The sequence below is a fragment of the Cibotium barometz genome, chromosome 6, assembly GCF_041138505.1.
Source record: "Cibotium barometz isolate CiBa-2024 chromosome 6, ASM4113850v1, whole genome shotgun sequence".
NCBI lineage: Eukaryota > Viridiplantae > Streptophyta > Polypodiopsida > Cyatheales > Cibotiaceae > Cibotium > Cibotium barometz.
In genome coordinates, this window is record NC_141051.1 from 1,811,430 (window position 1) to 1,832,886 (window position 21,457).

Here is a 21,457-nt window from a genome sequence, read left to right on the forward strand (position 1 = left end):
CTAGGCACTAGGTTTAAGAATTGGTCCATAGGCATATTGAGCCTCGTTTCACTTAGGTCTTCCTATAGCACCAGGTTTGAGAACTAGTCCAAAGTGATATTGAGCCTCATTTCACTCAAGTCTTCCCATTGCTCATATCTCGCTCTTGTTTCACTACTTTCTTGCTCGAGCAAGAACTTGCTTGGCTCTCCTTGCTCTAGATTTCTTTTTTCTTGCTCATTTTTGTCTGAGTTCCGTCTAACCTCTGGTCTCCACACTACTTAGTTGACGTTTCCTTGCAAGGAGGCTTTGTCAATTTGGGTTGCTCTAGGCTCTCTCTAGACATTCATGTTGCCTTATGGCTTCTTGCTTGCAATAGTTTCTTCTCTTTTCTTGGCCATGGTGGTCTTGTCCTTGTAGGGATGGGTTCTCCTACATTGTCCAAATCACTCCTTGTGTATTCTTCCACAAACTCGATGACTTATTCATAGACCCTTATTTTCCATAGCTTGTGCTTGTAGGGGTGGGTTTATTGCATATATAGGTTCACCTGCCAGATTCTATCACATATGACAACACCTAAGATGTTTTTGATTGTCAATCCTCAAAGAAGATGAGTCTTATAGTAGAATGCTTTATTACTAATATACATACAAAATTTCTAAGAAGGACTTGTGTACATATTTCCCAACACAATAGATATGGGACAAATGCAAGAAACATTGAAAACCTTAAGGAGTGGGTAACACAATTTCAAGGATGTATTTCATGCAACCATTGGCTAGAGAGAGACATTGATATGCACATTGTGTGGGGCCATCAAAGCTAAAACCTTGTTGCTCATAAGTTATCATTTATCATGCATAATAAGTGAATTTTAGAGGCTACATCTATGCATACATCTCAACAACTTAGACATTTATACATAATTATCTTAGTCCTATTTGAGCCACCAAATAAATCCAAGAGCTCTATGGGATAATTAAAACATATACATATAATTATTTTAGTTATATTTTAGCCACCAAATAGATCCAAGAGCTCTATAAAACATTTAAATGATGGAAGAAATAATGCATCACAAAAAGAAATCTCATGGGTATGATAATAATCACAATGTGATACTCTTATGCATATAAGAAGCGTTAAAACAACATGGCAATCACCTTAAAGGATTTGACAAATATATCACTCATTTAACAATAAAAAAATAAATCTTGACAAAAATCACCTTGTGCCATGTTTATTTACTACATTGAAGTAAATGAGATTGCCATGAAAAAGGTTTTACATCATAACACCCTATGAGTGAGGTTTTGCATGGAAATTTTGCAAAAAATGGAAAGGATGAAAACCACCACTTAAGTTGTTAGCAATGTGCTTAATTGGTAAGAACCCTTTGCACTCAAGCCTGCTTATGGAAAATCTTTTAAAAAATGAGTCTAGTATGACCTTCAAAATAATTATGACAAGCTTGAGTGGATAGCTAAATCTAGCCCAAGCCTGAAGTTGCTAATGAACTTGGCCATCCTTCTTCCTAGCATCTTATGATCTTTGTCTCTTGGGGATTGTGGAAGTAAGGGAAGCTAAAGACCACTCTGTTGAGATTTCGACAATCTAGCATCCATTTAAAGCCTTCTAGGGATCCTTATAATATCACTAAGTGGACGAGCAATGACTCTTGAAAAGGCATTATCATTTATCAATTGTGGGTTAGCAGATAACTAAATCCATCAAGTGAGCTCCTCCAAGAGCTCTCATGAAGCATGGACTCATCTCTTAGATCTATATTTGGCCAAGTCAATGCAACAACAAGGATGTTTCTTTGAAAAAACCTATATAGGCTTGAAATGGATGACAAGGAGATAGTAGCTAACCATGTGAACAATGTCAAGAGTTTAATAGATCAGCTCAGTGGAGCTGGGGTTATTCCCATTGATGAAGAGAAAGCGGTCTTTATCTTACTTGTTGCTATAGTATGCCTGATGCCTATGAGCAATGTGTGTCTACTCTTACTAACCAAACTAGCATGATCTTGGCATCAGTTTCCTCATCTTTGATCCTTGAAGAAACCAGGAGGGAAGCTAAGAAGACTTCCAAGGAATCCACCTCACAGGTTCAAGTGAAATCAGCTCTCATCATGGATGAGAAGAAGAAGAAGTTTCTTAGGACTTGCTATTACTGCAAGAAAAAGGGACATGAAGCCAAGGTTTGTTTCAAGAAGAAGCGGAATGAGGAGAACAAAAAGAAAGAAGACAAGAAAACTGGGAGTAGTCATCATGAGGCCAATGTGGCCTGATATACTAAAAAAAAAACTTTGTGCTACTTATATTTTTAGAGTCTGTGTGACATTCATTGTTGTAATCCTCTTGACTACACACCTACACACCCTGTGTGGTATGGATGTAGATCAAGAGAGGGTGTTGAGATTTTAGCGATCTAGAGTCTTTAGTGGATAAATGCTATGTGCACCTTAGGGATAGAAGTTCTAAGGTCATAAAGTCTCCAATTACCATGGTTAACTAGAGTAAGCATGATAGGTAGCACCCTTGATTGTGGAGTCACTTAGATCTAAGACCCTCTTTGGGAACGTAAGGGGGCTAGTCTCAGTAAATGGTACCCATTTCTGCAATGCCTGGCAGAAATGGGTATGGGTGCCCTTCTCACAAGATCTAAGACCCTCTTTGGGAACACAAGGGATAGTCTTAGTAAATGGTCTTCTAACCAAGCCCTTTGAATTAAAAAGATCAATCAGGTAGGGGTGTCCCTGGCCCCCCTGCTGTTTGTCGATTCGACATATGCTCTAGGTTGGCTGGGTCCAAAAAGGCCTTACTAGAGGGACAAGTTAGGAGGATTGACATACCAAAATTGATTAGACAACAATTTACAATGGACCGATTCACAACAACGACCCTAATCCATTAAGACCTTTTGGCTTTGCATGTAAACCTTATCACCTGCCTCAGGGTCAAAAGATTAATCACAACACATGCTAAGGCCCACACATTGGGGATTGTGAATGGCCTATGCAAAAGGGAAGAGGAAACCATCAACCATCTCTTCATTAGAGTGGCCTATGCAAAAGGGAAGAGGCAACCATCTGTTAGAATATATGTGATCTAGCATCCATTCTTAGTGTGTTTCCTTAGTGATACCTTAGAGTGGTTTCTTCTAAGGTTAGAAGACTCAAATTACTAGAGTAACTGAGTGCAGGTCTAGAAGTTATCTTCGTTTTATTGGGGCAACACCTTTTAGATGAGTCAAGTGAGAAATCATAGGGAGATGGAGAGAATCAAGGGCTCTAGGCACCTCCCTCTCATAAGTCTATAAATTCAGGGGCTACTACTCACACATTAGAGAGCTAGAGATAGTTAAGTGGAGAGTATAGTGCCCATACTTTGTGTACTTGCTTAGTGATCAATATACTAAGTGGTCCTTTGTGGAAATACTCTCTCTTTGCTCTCTTCATTGGTATTTGTCTATGTGATGCATTTGTGGTGACCTTGAGTATACTCCATTGCTCATTGGTTACACTTCATTAACATCTAAGTGGTGGCATGTGTTACTTTAATGGTGTGAGATTGTTTATGTGATGATCTTGTGCATTTTTTGATTCATTAAATAACTAAGCTCATACCATGTCTTTTAACATGGTATCAGAGCTCCTTTCCATGGGAGTGTAATCTTTCATGAGTTGATAGATACATCTTTGTGATTGTGGGTAACATATGTGCTAGATGGGACTTCATTCATGATGACTACCTTGGTGGTGCCTACATTGACTTGGTGACTTCTTTGTGGCTTCTTTGTGATGGTTTCTTCTTGAAGATGGCATGGGTGGCAACATGATCCTATTCAAGACCTTTGTGGAATTCTTCAAATAAGCATGAGTGGCATCATGTTACATTTACTGGTGACATTACATTTGTATGACATTTTATAGCCCGTGGGGAAAATTTGCTCTCTTAGTGATAGAGTTGATCCAAGCACACCCTGCGTGGTATGGATGCTTGATCAAGGGAGGGTGTTAGAAATATGTAATCTAGAATCCATTCTTAGAGTGTTTCCTTAGTGATACCTTAGAGTGGTTTCTTTTAAGGTTAGAAGGCTCAAATTACTAGAGTAACTGGGTGTAGGTCTAGTGGTTATCTTCCTTTGATTGGGGCATCACCTTTTAGGTGAGTCAGGTGAGAAATCATAGGGAGAGATGGAGAGAATCAAGGGCTCTAGGTGCCTCCCCCTCATGAGTCTATAAATTCAAGGGCCACTACTCACACATTAGAGAGCTAGAGATAGCTAAGTGGAGAGTATAGTGCCTAGACTTTGTGTACTTGCTTAGTGATCAATATACTAAGTGGTCCTTTGTGGAAATACTCTCTCTTTTCTCTCTTCATTGGTATTTTTCTATGTGATGCATTTGTGGTGACCTTGAGTATACTCCATTGCTCATTGGTTACACTTCATTAACATCTAAGTGATGGCATGTGTTTCTTTAATGGTGTGATCGTTTATGTGATGATCTTGTGCATTGCTTGATTCATTCAATAACTAAGCTCACACCATGTTTTTTAACATGGTATCAGAGCTCCTTTCCATGGGAGTGTAATCTTTCATGAGTTGATAGATACATCTTTGTGATTGTGGGTAGCATTCTCTATTAACATTGAGTGGTATTCTTTGTGAGTGACTCTTTGTTGCATTGGTGCTGATTCATCACTTCATTGAGTGGCACATTGGAGTGAAGAAGGTGTTGCATTTGAGGCCTATTTTTTGCTTCAATTGAGTGGCATTTTTTGATCATTAAGAAAGTAAACATCCAAATCTCTTTGTGAGCTTCTATGTGAACCTTGCTTTGTGCAACATCCCTTGTACCTTCTTCTCATTGCATTGGTGTGAGTGGCCCACACTAGAGTGGGAGGGAAATCATTAGTTTCTTCATCTTGAGTGCACAAGAAGGAAGAGAAATTATTTATGGCAAGTCCTTTGTGAGTAAGAAGAGGTAAAAAAGAAATTATTATTTTTATACCTTGTGTGAGGACTATTTTGCATCTCTTAATTCACTAATGGGTGGCACATTAAGAGAATGAGAGGGCTATTTGTGTTGCAAGACTCTCTTCATTGTGGTAGAGAATAAGCTTCACTTCTGTGTAAGAAGAAGTGAGAATCTCTTTGTGAGAAGGAAGTAGAAAGAATGCAGAAGCAAGCTTGAAACATAGCTTAATAGGCGCATTTATTCTTTCAACATTCAGCTTAATTAACTGAGATTAAGCTTTACGCTTTGTGGAAAAATTTTACCACCTTACTGTGGAGAGGGAGATAATATCTTACCGTGGGAGCAGCCCGAGTAAGAGCAAGTGTCTTTGTGTGAGAGAAGGGAGAGAAGGAGGAGTACTATTGAGTAAAATATAGAGAGCAAGTGTCTTTGTGTGAGAGAAGGGAGAGAAGGAGGAGTACTATTGAGTAAAATATAGAGAGAAAGCAATCAACTGATTTAATGTCACTCCACTGAGTGTGGACTGCATAAGTGAAAGAGAAAGCTCCATTCTCAGCTCATTTTTTGAGCTCAAATACTGGTCGAAGTTGTTGTCTCTCTGGTGCATCATTCAACATGCAAAAAAGGGCCCTTTATGACATCAAAAAGGTCTTCAATCAACTCTGTGTGAAAGCCCTATTGGAGCTACTACAGAGAGCTCAATAGGAACTCTATGATCAGCTTCAATCCATGCTTAAAGACGACCCCCAACAATAGGAAATTGTGTCAAGTCACTCCACATTGGTGGTTCTTCTCTGGCACAGTCGTAAGCTCTCCTATGAGAAGGTTGGTGCAACTGCTTATTCACTGTGCATAGGGCATTGAAAGCCCCACTTCTCAGGCTATGGGAGATACTATTCTATAACAGCAACAAGAGGAGAGCATTGTGACGGTTCTGCACAGTGATCAAGGCAGCTTCTTTTGTGTCTCACACCAAGAAAACAACCCTCCTTTTGTTCGGTGCGCTTGTTGTTGATTTTGAGGAAGGTGCAACTGGTTTCCTACCTTGGAAAAGAAGAGTTTTTTTTAAATGATTAATACTTTGTGGTTTAAAGTATTGAATAAACCTTGAGGAGTCGAGCCCTTATAGCACATTGTGAATCTTTGAGATCAAGATTAAAATCCCTCCACATTATCAAAGGCTCCTCAAATCACTTGTGTGTGTGTTTTATTTCAATAAAAAATATGTGTGGTGTGAGTCATTCATTGCCTTAGTGTTCATTCAACTTGAGGTGAAAAGCCCCCTTTTTTGTAATGTCCTCATGTTATAAAGGACTTGGATCAACCTTTGTGATAATGCATTTGATACTCTCCATGTGTGTGAGATGGAGGTCACTTGCATGCTTTGTGAGTTCTACTTCTCGTGGTAATTTTTGTGGTACATTCACTATGTGAGCACATCTCTTTTGTTGAGATCCTTGGTGATACTACTTCATGGTCTCTCTGTGAGATCAGGACCCTTTGTGGTGGTGAACTTCATCAACTTCTTGATGGAGATCAAATCTTGGTGGTGGTTCCATTCCTATGTGCTAGATGGGACTTCATTCATGATGACTACCTTGGTGGTGCCTACATCGACTTGGTGACTTCTTTGTGGCTTCTTTGTGATGGTTTCTTCTTGAAGATTGCATGGGTGGAAACATGTTCCTATTCAAGACCTTTGTGGACTTCTTCAAATAAGCATGAGTGGCAGCATGCTACATTTGTTGGTGACATTACATTTGTATGAAAATTTATAGCCCGTGGGGCAAATTTGTTATCTTAGTGATTTCTTATCCAAGCACACCCTGTGTGGTATGGATGCTTGCTCAAGGGAGGGTGTTAGAAATATGTGATCTAGCATCCATTCTTTGCGTGTTTCCTTAGTGATACCTTAGAGTGGTTTGTTCTAAGGTTAGAAGGCTCAAATTACTAGAGTAACTGGGTGTAGGTCTAGTAGTTATCTTCCTTTGATTGGGGCATCACCTTTTCGAGTCAGGTGAGAAATCATAGGGAGATGGAGAGAATCAAGGGCTCTAGGTACCTCCCTCTCATGAGTCTATAAATTTGGGGGCTACTACTCACACATTAGAGAGCTAGAGATAGCTAAGTGGAGAGTATAGTGCCCATACTTTGTGTACTTGCTTAGTGATCAATATACTAAGTGGTCATTTGTGGAAATACGCTCTCTTTGCTCTCTTCATTGGTATTTTTCTATGTGATGCGTTTGTGGTGACCTTGAGTATACTCCATTGCTCATTGGTTACACTTCATTAACATCTAAGTGGTGGCATGTGTTGCTTTAATGGTGTGAGATTGTTTATGTGATGATCTTGTGCATTGCTTGTTCATTCAATAACTAAGCTCACACCATGTCTTTTAACACCATCAACCATCTCTTCATTACATGTGAGAGGGGAACCACAATGGCCTCAAGTTACTGCATGAGTACATTAGGCCATCACATGACTTTGAGTTAAATTATTGGAAGGAAATTCTATTAGGAGAATCCAAAGGAATATCATCGGTCCTATGGAATATGATCAAAGCAACGGGCTGTGTGGATTAGGAAGAATGCTAAAGTTTTCATGAGGTCTTATTCCATTCCTAGTCGCACATGGGAATTTCACCTGGCTACACACACACGTCATACTAACCACACACACAACCTAGTACCACAAGGGAGTACCACCCTTTCCAAATATTGGCCACTTTATAGGTAGTGGACAAGCCACGGAACAAACCCCACAAGTTAGTTGCTCGACCGATTGGAGTGAACACCCTGCATAGGTTTGGTTGAACTGGGCGTCGTAAGTCTAGTCACAATCTTTAATGGGCAACCATCGTCTCCCTGATCCAGAGTGTGAGCTTGAAGGGCAAGCACTGCACACTGTTGTTGCCGTAGGATCGCCGAAGAGGAAGGTGGAAGCAAGCACCATGACGACGATCGAACGATGACAGCAGCCTAAGGAGTGCGGATGGCTAGCGTCTATGTGCCCACCTGCATGTGAACACACCCTTGGTATAAGATGTCCCCAAGAGGATTTGAACCTAAGACCTCCCGTAGAAAGTCCAAGGTGTTATCCACACTAGGCTACCGCCTTGGGGACAAATGCTAAAGTTTTCAATAAGGAGAAAGTCAATATTGCCGCACGAGTCTAAGAGAAGGCCTGCTTGTGCAAATGTGCCATGACACAGAGATATCCTTAAAATACCACAGAGCCCAAAAGCTACTGAACGAATATAAAGAGATACTCAAGTCAAGGAAGTAGAGGAAGAGTTTAGCAACAAAAGAGAAACTATCTATGCAGACACTCAAGCAAAGATCAAAGAAATTGTGACTGAAGAACAATGTCTGCTCTGCAAAGACATTGAATTGGTTTCCTATATCCACAATGTAGCTATGGCTAAGAGTGAGCTTGAATGAAGAAATTGGTCTAGAGTTAGGCTTCTCAGTGTAAAAAGCCACATTTTGATGGGGGAATGTATCTTTTTTCTTTTTCTTTATATATATATATATATATATATATAAGCTTTTCTTTTTATAATAAAAAAATCCATCCTCTATTGTTCCTTCCCTTTTTATTTTGAAAAAAAGATTTTGGGTTAGTCTCTCAAACTTAAAACCTTTACCTAAGAAACATCATGTGGGTGCAACCACAATTATGCCTTGACTTTTACTTTGAAAAAATGATTTCCAACCGTCTCTTAAAACTTTACCCATAGAAACATCATGTGAGCACCCCACATATAAGTCTAAACCACATGCTAAAAGTAACCCCACATACATCTTTGTCTGATAGCAAAGCGCTAATGAAGGTTAGGAAGGCCCCTATCATCCCTCTTTGTGGCTTTCTATATAATGAGTGGGATGACTTCCATAATGAAGTCATCTCACTCATGATGTGCGGTTTTGTTTAAGCTTATGGGAAACTACGTACCAAAAAAAAAAAAAGAAGCGTTGTATGGACATGAAGAAAAAAAACAAGCATCATTAGAAAGAAACCCCATCCAACGCAGAAAAAAAAGAAAAGAAAAGAAAAGAAAAGAAAGAAAAGAAACACCATACAAACCCAAAAATAAAAAAAAGGGGGGAATTTACTACACGACGAAGACTTTTGTTAGTTGTCCCACGACATCATCGGGGGGTGGGGGTTTCCTTGGAATTTAGCAAGTTAGAGAACAACGCGTTGCCTTGTTGACGCAATCTGCGTTTCTAAGGAATCTTTTTTGTTTGATTGTGATTTTTTATTTGTTTTTTTGGTTGGATTGTGATTAAGGGGGGTTTTTTTCTACTACTGTACGACAACAAAAGGGAAGGCGCTTGCGCTTCAAACTTTTCCGTATTACAATTCAGTTCACACACCACATTGGCGTCATGGAACTCCTCTTATTATCGTACGTTTGTTACGTGATGATGCGTTGTGTTTCTGCTCTGCCCAATAATTTATTGGGCTCCTCCTTTCCTTGATTTTTTCCTAATGCTATATCTCTCAATCATGCGAGTATCTTTCATGATGCTTTTCTCAGGAGCGAAAGGAGGTGGGGAGCGTGGACCATCCATAGCTTTAAACTTATTTCCCCTCCCCAATCACCCCGCGTGCTAATCAAAGTGTGTTTGGGATTGTGATCTTCCCAAACACGCAGCTCAACGCTAAGAGAGCAACGCACAAGAGGTGTCTTGAAGTACCGAAAGTGGAGTGTTGGAATTTATGGGCTCTTGAAAGGAACGCTAGAGATGGCTGAGCAACCTTGAATCTAAACTACAGTCGAAGAAGACGACAAAAGTGAGAGCTTAAAGAGTGGGAGCGAATCTTATTAATAATGGTCCCAACGGATGGAGGCGTCCTACTAGTACAAACTCTTTCTATCGATTAGGCCCAAACATGCTTAGGAAGAAGACACTGAATTTTAAACCTGGGTGCTGGAAGCATCAGGAGCCACGACGAGCTGAGGGATCATAGACTAGACTCTCGCTTACGGATAGTGGATAGCCCATGTAAAAGAAGGCTGCTTTTATGCTTTTGATTTGACCAAAGGCATTAGGGTGTTGTTTTTATAATCAAATGAGACAAAATGAAAGTCGCTTTCGGCAATCAATTGTTGTGCTTCTCCTAACCTTTGATTATACCACCTAATGCAACGAGGCACATGAACTTTAAGAAGGGAGGGATCTTGGACCATATTGGATAAAGGAAAGTAGAGCCTAAAGGAAGAAAAGCGTGGTCTATATTTAATGTAATGAGACAGAATGAAAGTCATCTTTTCTATGGTGCTTTTCCTAATCTTTGAGTGATAAAGCTCCTAATGGAGAATCAATGGAAGGCATGAACTTAAAGGAGGGGAGGGATCTTGGACCATATTGGAATCAGGGAAAGTGAGAAGCAGCTGAAGGAGATGAAGCAATAAAAAATGGTAATCATTGGTTGATAAAACTCATAATGCAAAGGCGGAAGGGGGGGTGGGGGGCCCCGGGAGTAGGTAAATTGTTGTCATTAGGAAGGTGAGAAGGAAACCGGGCAATGGCGAATTGGCAATGATGCAGATCAATTATGCAATGGATTTGACGCAAAGGCAAAGGTTCTACGGAGAGAAAAAATCTCCTCTCTCTCTCTCTCTCTCTGGCGCCCCTGCTGGGGTGGAGAGTACGCACGCCCTTTGAGGTAAAATAACTTGGTAGAGGTAGCCTTTCCTTTTCAGGATGTTAGATACGTGGCGCGGCCACTTTCCAACCCTTAGTAGTACAGTAGTAATAGATGACACTAGACGATTATAGTTTGGCCTTTGGCGCTTGCTCCCTTATCCTCACCAACTCCGTCGTACTGTGCCTGATCCCCTCTGATTCGTCCGGCCAGGTGTGTCTCCGCTTTTTTGTATTTCTACTTTTCTAAGCTCACACGCTCAGAAAATCCAGAGGTTTCCTTTACGAGTCCTTTGCATCGCTTTTTTTTTTTTTTGGGGGGGGGGGGGGGGGGGGGGGGGGGGGCGGCCTCTTTTCACCATGGCCCGCTTCTTCTTCTTCTTTTGTATTGCTTCTAAAAATTTATAAGACGCCCACAGCAAATATATCACCACATATGGTGAGAATTTGGATATCATCTCAAAAAAGATTTAGTTGCCACCCAAAAAAATAATCTATGTTTACTTTTTCTCACCTAGTGCAAAACCTCACAAACACCTTAACAAAATTGGCACACATCATAGTGCTAAATGAGAATCTAATTTCTTGAGTTTGTTGACTCAAACATTTAATTTAAGAAATTAGAGAGAATATATGAAGGTAATAAGTGGCAATTTAAATCTATGTTCTTAAATTTTTTATTTTATTTTTAAAATTTTGATACTGTTGGAAAATCGTAACTATGTCACAAGTCTTCGAATCCAAACACAAGCACTTGCAAAAGCTTTAAAAATTTTGAAAGAAAATTGTTATGGAGTCAAAATTCATATAGATTAGGATATCTACTTTCACTCGTGGCATCTCCAAATCTATATTCATTTCTCAAAATCTTCCCAACTACAAAGTCTACATCAAGGTAGCTAATTGCAATAAAAGATTATGAAGGTGTAGAGAATATAGTTGTAGAGAATATAGTTGATTGTTGTAGAAGAGAAATGCAAGCAAGCAAGTTTCTCTTTATTAACATGATGATAAGAACTGTGCACATGAATCAATTCTTGTTAGGCTATCTTGATTAGAGAAAAGGATAAGGTGACATATGTTGTTTTTAAGATTTTCCTGGCAATAACTATATGGCACATAAGGTTTTTGATCTTAGCCTTCTCTTGTTATTTTTACTGATACAACAAATAGATTTGTCTTACCACACATGAGGACTCGAAAACCACTTTCAACTTTTTTATTAAAAAAAAACAAAGATTCTCTACGTAGCCACTTTGGACAATAAAGGTTGCATGTCCACACAAAGTCCACAACTTTTTTCTATTTTGGTGATGGACAAAGTGTATCATATAGCCACTTTGGACAATCAAAGTTACATGCTATTTATGAATAATTAAGAGACTCTATGTAGCCACTTTGGACAATAACGGTTACAAAATCCATAGCTTTTCTTGATGGGCAAAGTGTGTCATGTTATAGCCACTTTGGACAATCAAGGTTGCATGCTATTTATGAATAATTAAGAGACTCTCCGTAGCCACTTTGGACAATCAAGGTTGCATGTCCATACAAAATCCACAGCCTTTTGTTTTTATGATAGTCCAAGTGGATTCTCAAGCCTACGATATAATCTTCATGCTAAAGATTAGGGCTCGAACCCATACCCTAGCATCCCCTAGGTAGCGTAGCCCATGTTTCTAAGATGATGTGAGCATTGAACATAAAATCCTATGCCAAACTTGTTGCATTGTAGTGTAGTCTTAAAAGTATTGTCCATCACACTCTCATGTCATGTTGCATCTCGTATAAGTGGTTGATCTATCCATCATGGCCAAACCACGAGGCCATAATGAGTTTTCAACTACAGAAAAAAGGTGCCACCAAGTGGAAGATGCTAAAGAGGCATCACCAAAACTCAACAAGCATGTGGTTTCTCATGTCATGTTCTAGAGAGTGTTGGTTCATGTGAGACATGCAACCTTGATGGAGAGTTTGTATTAAGTACACTAGGCAAGTTACTTTGGTCCAAGCTTCAAGACAAAATTGTGAATAAGGACAAGGCATAGTGTGACTTGCACAACTATGGGGATGGGAAGATCCACAGTCCAAGGTCTTGTAGCTTGCAATGTGGTAAGTAATGGATTTTTTATTTTAGTGCTCTCTCCTTACATGAAGACCGATGCGCACAATAAATTTGTAGCACATAAAGGCATATTTCCCATTGGTGCTAAGGTAAAGCATGGTGTTCCAAAAATATATTAGCTTGAGCACTTTAGTTGTAATTATCTATCGAGCAATACACACCAGCAGATATGACTAATGCAAGAGCGGGACAAAAGACATGCAAGAAGTTATGTGCCACATTTGTGGTGGTGAAGTGAACTTAGCTAGCAAGGAAAAACACTAAACATGCATGAATGAGGGATGGACCATACTCTAGTATTGTTACCTTCTTTACATGCTCATAAGAAGTGGAGCCTTTGTAACCATTTAAAAGCCTTGTCATTTCTGATTTTGTTCACAATTATATGAGCTACACAGTTGGCTTTGCACACCCTTTTCACATGCTTACTATCTAGACCATGCTCAGCCCTACATTGCCCTCATGTTATTCTTAGACAACCATATTTCTGAGAGGATAGAGTACCTAATCATGGTTACTTGAATCTCTTTTCCAATCAACCACTTTTCCATGTGAATCTATTTCCCAATTTTAAAAAGATCCATTTGTTCATATTAGTGCAAAGACTCCTTATTGTTTGATGGGCATGCCCAAAAGGCACGTCTCCCGTCCTCCAAAGAAGACATGCATTTGGGGAAAGGACTTAAGGTAAAATTCATCTTGACCAGATTGTACCCTAAGGGCAAAGCCAACATTATTACTTTCCATAAAAAAAATATGCATCTCTTGGGGATATTCATCTTCTTGCACAGCACAACAACTGACATCTAGCCTTCCAAGTGGAAAAACGAGTACTCTGCTTGGAAGGACAACATTCTCTATATAGTATCTTGGTGGAGATATACTTAGGGGGGACCCATTAAACCAACGCCAGTCGTTAAGGCATTTCTTTCTATTGCTTGCTGTGGTGATTTGGATATTCCCTAGCAAATCCAAAACTTCTCTAATCACTCGCCTATCCCACTTACCAGTCTCAAGGAAGTTCTTTAAGTGAAGATCATCTCTCCAACCCTATAGAGGTTCCTCCCACAAGTCACCAAAGTATCAAAGGCCTTTATTATTCAACCTCTTGGTAGTAGTTACATTAAGGCTAGCTAAAGGGGGGGGGAGGAGTGGCACCACCAGATGTGTTGAATATATTGCACTTTGAACTTGAGGCATTAGCAAATCCCTCCACAATTTCTAAAACTTTCCTTACATTGTCATTGTTATCATGTAAGAAGAGTAGTGAATAAACCACAAAACACTAAATGAATAGTTATTTCCCTACCTTCAACTTTAGACCTATAACCTGGCCCTCCCTACGAGTAGTTTCTAAAGCCAAAATGAGAGGATAGGTAGCTAATGCAAACAATAAGGGAGCTAAGGGAACTAAGACCTCATTGAGAGGAAGCCCCAAATGTGAGTGCACAGATACATGTAGCCATCCTAAAACCAAAGCCCATCCTTTCCATCAATCTAGAAATAAATGACCAATCATTTCATAGGCTTTTTCCACATCAAGCTGCATCATAATACAATTTTAGTTAGAAGAGATACCCAACTCCTTACCTATCAAGGTAATTATGATATTATTATAAATGGATCTCCCCTTGATGAAACCATGTTATCTATTAGAGACCACATCCTATAAATAGGGGTTAATCTGATGGCATTAACTTTTTCCAAAATCTTATACACTACAGAGACAGAAGGGTAATAGATCTCCAAATTGAGAGAAAGAGTCAGATGCTACTAGTTTAGGTATTAGCTTTTATGATCCCTTGTTTGAATATCTTGTCTTGCTCCCCAACCAAGAAAGCTCCGTCGAAGGCTTGAATTAAGATTTCCTTAAGGGAAGGTCAAAAGGCTATAAAAAGTTCAACTGATAGTAGACCATCACAGGAGTGTTTTCTTTCCCAAGCAGGCAGAGGGCCTACCAACATTCATATGTGACTAAAGGCCTCTCTATCCATGCAGCTATGTCAGGAGGAACAACTTTAGATAATACCTTTAAGATTTGGTCCTTAACTTTAAATCTAGTGCAAGATAATACCTTTAAGATTTGGTCCTTAACTTAAAATCTGGTGCAAGATGAATCCTCCTTCAAACTTAAGACTTCATGGATAGAGTGGATAAGGCCTCTCTATCCATGCAGCTCTGTCAAGAGGAACAACTTTAGGTAATAACTTTAAGATTTTGTCCTTAGCTTTAAATTTGGTGCAAGATGAATCCTCCTTCAAACTTAAGGTTGTGCACAAATAATAAATCCACCTTTTAGCAATCTCCCTTGGAAGAGTCAACCATTTCCCCTTTTCAACGTTTATATGTCCCACTATCTCCCCATTCTTGGTTTCCTTGAAAGGTTTAAATGCATTCTTCACAATCCATTTGTTATTTCTGAAAGTTGATAGCTTGGCACCTGCTAACCCTTGCTTTCCTAACTCCTCATCCATAGTAGTAGCTACAAGTTTCTGACATTCCCCATACTCAATTTTTTCTTACCTTGAGAGAGATTCTGTTTGCCTCCTCTTCTACAAGCATCCCCACATGAGGTCTATTTACCTCTAGCTTCTCTCTTTTCTTTTGCCTCGATCTTCCCCACATGTCTGATGATGCTCCGCATATCATGAACAAACCAATTCAAGCTCTCTTGACTGTTAGTGACACTACTACTAAGAAAAAAAGTATATGTTTCAAGCCAAGCCATAAAACCAAAAGCTACAACCACAAATGTTTAAGAAAATTCTTATGAAGGAAAGCTAGAAGGGCACACACATAAACCCTTATGCAAAAAAGGGCAATAGACAAATCCACTAGTTATTTCCATCGCGCAAGAGAGAGAGAGAGAGAGAGAGAGAGAGAGAGAGAGAGAGAGAGTTGGCATCAATTGTGACAGTTGGTCGCTTGGAGGGTATTACATGACATACTGTACGTAGAAAGAGAGAGAAAAAAGAGAGTGGGTACTAAAATTACAACATGCCAATCCCTCTGCAGCGGGAGGTGGGTAGATTTCAACGGGCTATGGTTATGAGTGCCCTAGCAAAATAAAAGATGAGAGAGAGAGAGTTGGCATCAATTGCGATGGTTGGTCACTTGGAGGGTATTACATGACATACTGTACTTAGAAAGAGAAAAAAAAAAGAGAGTGGGTACTAAAATTACATGCCAATTCCTCTGCACTGGGAGGTGGGTAGATTTGAACTGGCTATGGTTATGAGTGCCCTAACAAAATAAAAGATGTTCAAAAGTACTTGTCATCTAAAAAAATACTTGTGATCTAAGTAAACAATGCATTGATTTTGATTATTGAGCACCTAGCATTCTTTGATTATTCTTCACCCATGATTGGGCAACATGTGGAGGGCGCACGAGTGTGAACAGCGTAAAAGAAGTCTTAGACGAGTGTTTGCCACGTTTGTTTTACATGGGTAAGAGGTTAATGGGATGGATCATGGAACGTGCGGCATGGATTGTTAGTTGCAATCGTCCAGACTCCAACTGACTCCAACTCCGGTTTGGACAGTTCACTGTTGATGTGAAAGACAAGGGGGCTTTCAGGAAGGACTGGTTCGGCTGAGCTTGAAAGAAAGTAGGGAGCCTTGAAAAGAATAGTTTGATCTCCTAGAATTCTTTATGTCAGGCCAAAAAAGGAAGCATCCCACTGAAGAAGAGGCATGGGCGAGGGAGGGGCCCCTACGCGCAGTATTATTTGGACTGGAGCATCGATTATTATGCAAGAGGCCTAAATGAGCTTGTGAGTCGTGAGAATCTTCATGGAGTGCCTGCTCCGCCAAAACCAAAAAAAAAAAAAGGGGAAAAAAAGAGAGGAGAGCCCGCACGCGACATGAAATACCTATGCCCTATGAGATTTTGGTTCCATGCTTATTATTATTGGGCTAATGCATGTTCCTTGTCACCACGTTGTATACAAGCAAGCAACCGAATTTTCTTCAGCATTTGTTTTTTTGACGATATGATTATGAGAGTAATTACACCATTCCAAAATTGAGATTTGTAATTCTTAAAATAGCTGTGCGAAAAATACAACAAGCATCCAGATAGAGAAAAAAGGAATGTTTAGGAGGTTTTTTTTTTTTGGAACTGGAATATTACATTTGAGAGGCATTTGAAGATGTTAAAATAAGGAATGTTTGAAGTGAATTTTAGAGCTGTAAAAATGCCCTGTAAAATTGCCCACTGAAGTTACATTTAGCCCGTGCCTACAAGTACTGTCTCTCGGCTCGTGTTGCATTCTACCGACGTTAATAACCCCTACCCCTCCCTCTCTTTCACACATGTCACTCTCTCACTCCCTTTTTCTCTCTTTCAAGATTCACACACGTCACTCTCTCACTCACTCTCTTTTTCTCTCTCTCAAGACTCACACTGTAGTATGGACAACATAGTCACTCAACAAGAACCGAAGCAACGCAAAGCAATCATCCATAGCACTGAGCAGACAGAGATCTCCAAGCGCTGATTTCCCAATGGTTGTACAAGCGGGTGGGGGGAAAAAACCACACACCCACAACCAATGATCAGATTTACCTAGGCCTACCTTTTTAACCTAAGATGCCCCTTTGCCCCAGTCCGGACCAAAAATGTGGCCCTCTTATTTTTTAAAGCACATCACTCATTATCGTCAGTAGCTCACTGGGCAAAGTTACAAACCAAGCTGGAAGCTAGGCTGGGCTAGCTATGGCAAGGGTATCATCATCATCAAACTGGTGGGCCAGTTTTTTTTTTTCCCATTGGGTTGCCCTGTATAAACTACAAAGCAGCCTGCATCAGCAATCAGACAAGCAAGTGAACGGAAGTCAATAATTATTTAAAAAACTCAAACTGGCAGCCGGGATCAGAGTTGCGCATTAATCACAAAAACTTATGAAGAGTAGTCTTGTCATAGGGGTTGGTACACCACTTGTTCCATTTTATTTAGCTCGGTTAGATTAGTCTGGATATTTCTTTCCCTCCTTATCAGCTATAGATAGAATTTCAGAAAAAATGCTCCATTTTTTTTTAAAAAGGGGGGTAAAACAAACTTGGTTCCTTGGAGAGCCCAAAGGTCCAAAAGGACTCCTCCTGCAGCAGGGGCCCTAACTTCTAAGGTGAGGTAGCTTTCGGTGCACTCATTATTTGCACCTTTTTTTTTTGGAAGGTGTCCTCATAACCACAGGTCCACCGTCACTCATCATACGCTTTCTTTTCACTGTTCAATGATGCCTCTGCTTTGTCACATAAAAACGGCTGGGAACGAGAAGTAGAAGCTTGTCAGTATAGTAAGGAATTCAGGAGGAGGGGAGATAAACTCGAAAGAACTGGTCACTCTTGCCGCACAATTTCTTTAGCAAATTTTGCACTGATCTTCGTTTGCATATCAAAGTAGCTACACGTATTTAACTTCTTGTGCGCGTGTATTGGACGACCAGCAGCAGCCAGGTTATATTAGATGAAGGCCAGGCTTTCCTCCTCTTCCTCTTCACACTAGCTTCGTCTTCATGTAAGCCTGCGCCCTGGTGTAGTACGCACACAGAGAGCGCTACGATTCTGGGCGGTTGAGATTGGAGGGAAGTTTCACTTGCTAAGTTGCTTGTTTGAGTCCCAGGGAGGGTTAGGGCAGTCCTTTTGTCTCGTGTAACCGCTCTTATCACTGTATCACTTCCATCAATTCAACTCACGCCTCACACACGCTAATCTATGCAAACGTGATTGACAACACGCAAGACTCTCTTATATGCAGTAGTGTATGCACACACACGCACGCTGCCACATGCACCACGTCGCCTCTTCAGTATACGAGCTCAACTTCCTTGTACGTTTCTTATAGCTAGAGATACAGTCTACAGCTATGCACCGTTTTCGTCTTCTACGGACAATTGCAGACTTCCTGCTCTGCGAAGGTACTCGCTTCTTTTCTTCAGCAATTTAGCTGCTTCATACATGTGTGGAGGAGATGGCCCTTCAAATCACGGTTCCAGTGCTTGATTGATGTTAGTTTCAACGGCCTTTATGCACTCTGTTCGTGTCGGTTATAACCCACAGTGTTTGTGTAACCAATCTATTTTCGGTCCGCTTAGTTATAAGCCTCCCTGTCCTTCGCTTGGTTTGCCTGTTGTAGCGCTGCGCTGACATGCTGATACTGAGCCAGCAGCTCGGTGTTCTCTTCCTACTACCTTATTATAATACTTTCGTGGGGTTTGTTGCTTGCCCACTAATTGTCGTCTTGCAAAGATTGTCGCAATTTGAGTAGGCTGTAGCAAGTAACAATGTTGATGCTAAATAAGTATGTTTGCTCTACAGGCTCTCGATCCAGACGTCAGTGATCTGATCCTCCTCGCAGCATGCTTTCCCCTTGTGTCCTACCTTCGTCTCTCTTTCTGCGGAGCATGATTCATCAAGGCAGTCGCTCACTCTTGACAATTCTGCAGCGGCGATTCTGTACTGGGAATCCTAGTGTCCCATCTGGTTGAGTTTAGCCTGTGCTTTAAAAGCTATGAAAGCCATGCTGTTCACAGGTAAGCAGGCCTCCTTTTAACCTTGAAGCAGAAAGTAGAAGCAGATCGTCGGTCTGTGTGAGTGAAGATTTTTTGCTAAGGGAACCGAAGCGAGGGATAAGGTATGACGTCTGTGAGTTCGCGTGGAAAGCTGTGTGAAGAGAGGGTGCAAGAAGAGCAGAGTTCAAGTCCTACTACAGCTTCGAGCTCTTCTGCAGTGCCTTTCCCTGAGTACAGTAAGGTGAGGGCGGACGCTCCATTCGCTTTGTCCGGAGACGCACAAGAAGAGTGGCTCGACCTAACATTGGCCACAACAGCCAATGTGAACAACAGCGGGGGTAATCTTTCCTCTGTAGATGGTGGGAAGGAGAATCATCAGCATTACAGCTTCTTTCGTTCGTCGGCTGTGGAATTGGCCGAGTCTGCATGCAGCTTGCCCTCCGATGATTGCAAGAAAGAGCATTGGCCGGCGGACACCGATTCGGCTGCGCTACCAGGTGTGAACCCGAAGGAGGCGGAGCAGCACGAACCCAACGTTGAGCCCCGCGTTTTCGCCTGCTACTTCTGCTCTCGGAAGTTTTACAGCTCGCAAGCGCTTGGGGGTCACCAAAATGCGCACAAGAGAGAGAGGTCCGCCGGGAGGATCAAGGTGCCCAAGCTGCCCCCTCCTTTTATGACCCCTCAGAGGTTTCCGAGCATGCTGCTCCATGGTTCACCGAGTCTTGCCCCCGAATCGAGCGTCAACCTCACCAGGTCTCTTGGCATCAAAGCCCACTCTCTCATCCACAAGCCTCCTGCTTTCAGGCTGGACGCCCCTTACAGAGGCCCCTCTCTTCCTCAAGCCCATCATGGATGGTCGCCCGCGCTGATCGGCCAACAGCCGGCCGTGGGCAAGTGTGAACTCGCCTCCACTGGCACCAGGCCCATGCTTGGGGTTGGCAAGTTTGAAGGCTCGTTTCGATTCGGTGGTGGCCGATTTTCCAGCCCTTTTACAGAAGACGAGGGCAGTTTCACATGGCAGAGCACTGGTAGTGACTTTAGAAACTGGAATCGCTTTGCTCCAAGCTCTCAACATCCTTCCCAACCAGCAAACCAACAAGCTAACATGATGATGATGCCTCAACACGCCAACGAAGATGCTTCGAGCTCTTTGGATCTGTCTCTGCGTTTATAGCTCCATTTGAGATTTTTTATGAAAATGGAGCCATCACGCTTCCCCTTCTCTTACTCCTGCTGAAAAACAACTCTTAGGTTTTGCGTCGGCTGTATCCGTTTTGTTGGCCTGAGCTTGCCTCTTCTTTAGTCTGAGGCTGTTGCCCATTTTTGTTGTGTACACACATTTTGTTTCCCTTTATGTATTAACTGCCATGCTAATATATAGTTTTTTTTTCCCTTTCCATTTGTGTTAGCTACGATTGTATTGTTCTGTCTATACCTTCTACAAAGTTGTTTCGTTGGGCCTGTTGACATGCAGCTCCAGTTTTCAAAACCAGTGGGAACCAGAGGGTATATATAGTTCAGGTCATGAGATAGAAAATAAAATTTTGAATAAAATTTTTAGAGTGAATGTTTCTTTAAGGTGTTTACAGAACCTTTTGCAGAGATAAGAATCAAAATCCTGCAGAAATAGTTTAACTATTTTTTGAAATACTCAACACTCGAGTGGCTGCCCATTTGGCTTACGAATGGGTTGGCAACCCTATATGTATGCTACGTGTGATGTGAATAGACCCATTGATGGATGAAGCATCTTTGTTGCTTGCCCATTGACCATGGGTATTCAATGATTATGTTCACTTTAAATACCAACAAGGCATTTTATTTTTTTTAAAAAAAAGTTTGGCCTCTACTAGAGGGAGCAAAGTACTTCGTGATGACCCCTCATATTCTCTACAAAGCGAGGGCAAGGTAACTATTGGGTGTCTAGTTGGGGATCAAACCTGGTACCTCCAAGTTACAAGCCACCCCCATTAACCACTAGAACAAGCGCCCAATGTTAAAACAAGATATTTTACCATTCTATTTATGTGCATATTATTAAAAATCTCGAAAACAGCAATACACTTGGAAGATCATATTTAATCAAGGGAAATTTTGTTTACATTCATTTGTTAGATTTTTGACAAGAGACAGGTTCAACATAAAGTCACATAAACACTTTTGTTAGATGTTTGACAAGAGAGGTC

General features: G+C 40.9%; 1 protein-coding gene across 2 annotated transcripts; it reads left to right on the forward strand.

Annotated features, from left to right (window-relative positions):
• Positions 1-17,032: 17,032 nt before the first annotated feature.
• On the forward strand, positions 17,033-20,668 carry LOC147637334 (uncharacterized). 2 transcript variants are annotated; one of them, XM_086799107.1, is made up of 2 exons: positions 17,033-18,677; positions 19,078-20,668. In XM_086799107.1, the coding sequence occupies exon 2, from the start codon at positions 19,396-19,398 to the stop codon at positions 20,443-20,445; it is 1,050 nt and encodes a 349-aa protein (XP_086655233.1). In that variant the 5' UTR covers positions 17,033-18,677; positions 19,078-19,395; the 3' UTR covers positions 20,446-20,668. The 2 variants fall into 2 exon arrangements, with proteins under 2 accessions (XP_086655233.1, XP_086655234.1); XM_086799108.1 differs by having other exon boundaries at positions 17,925-18,767.
• The last annotated feature ends 789 nt before the right edge of the window (positions 20,669-21,457 follow it).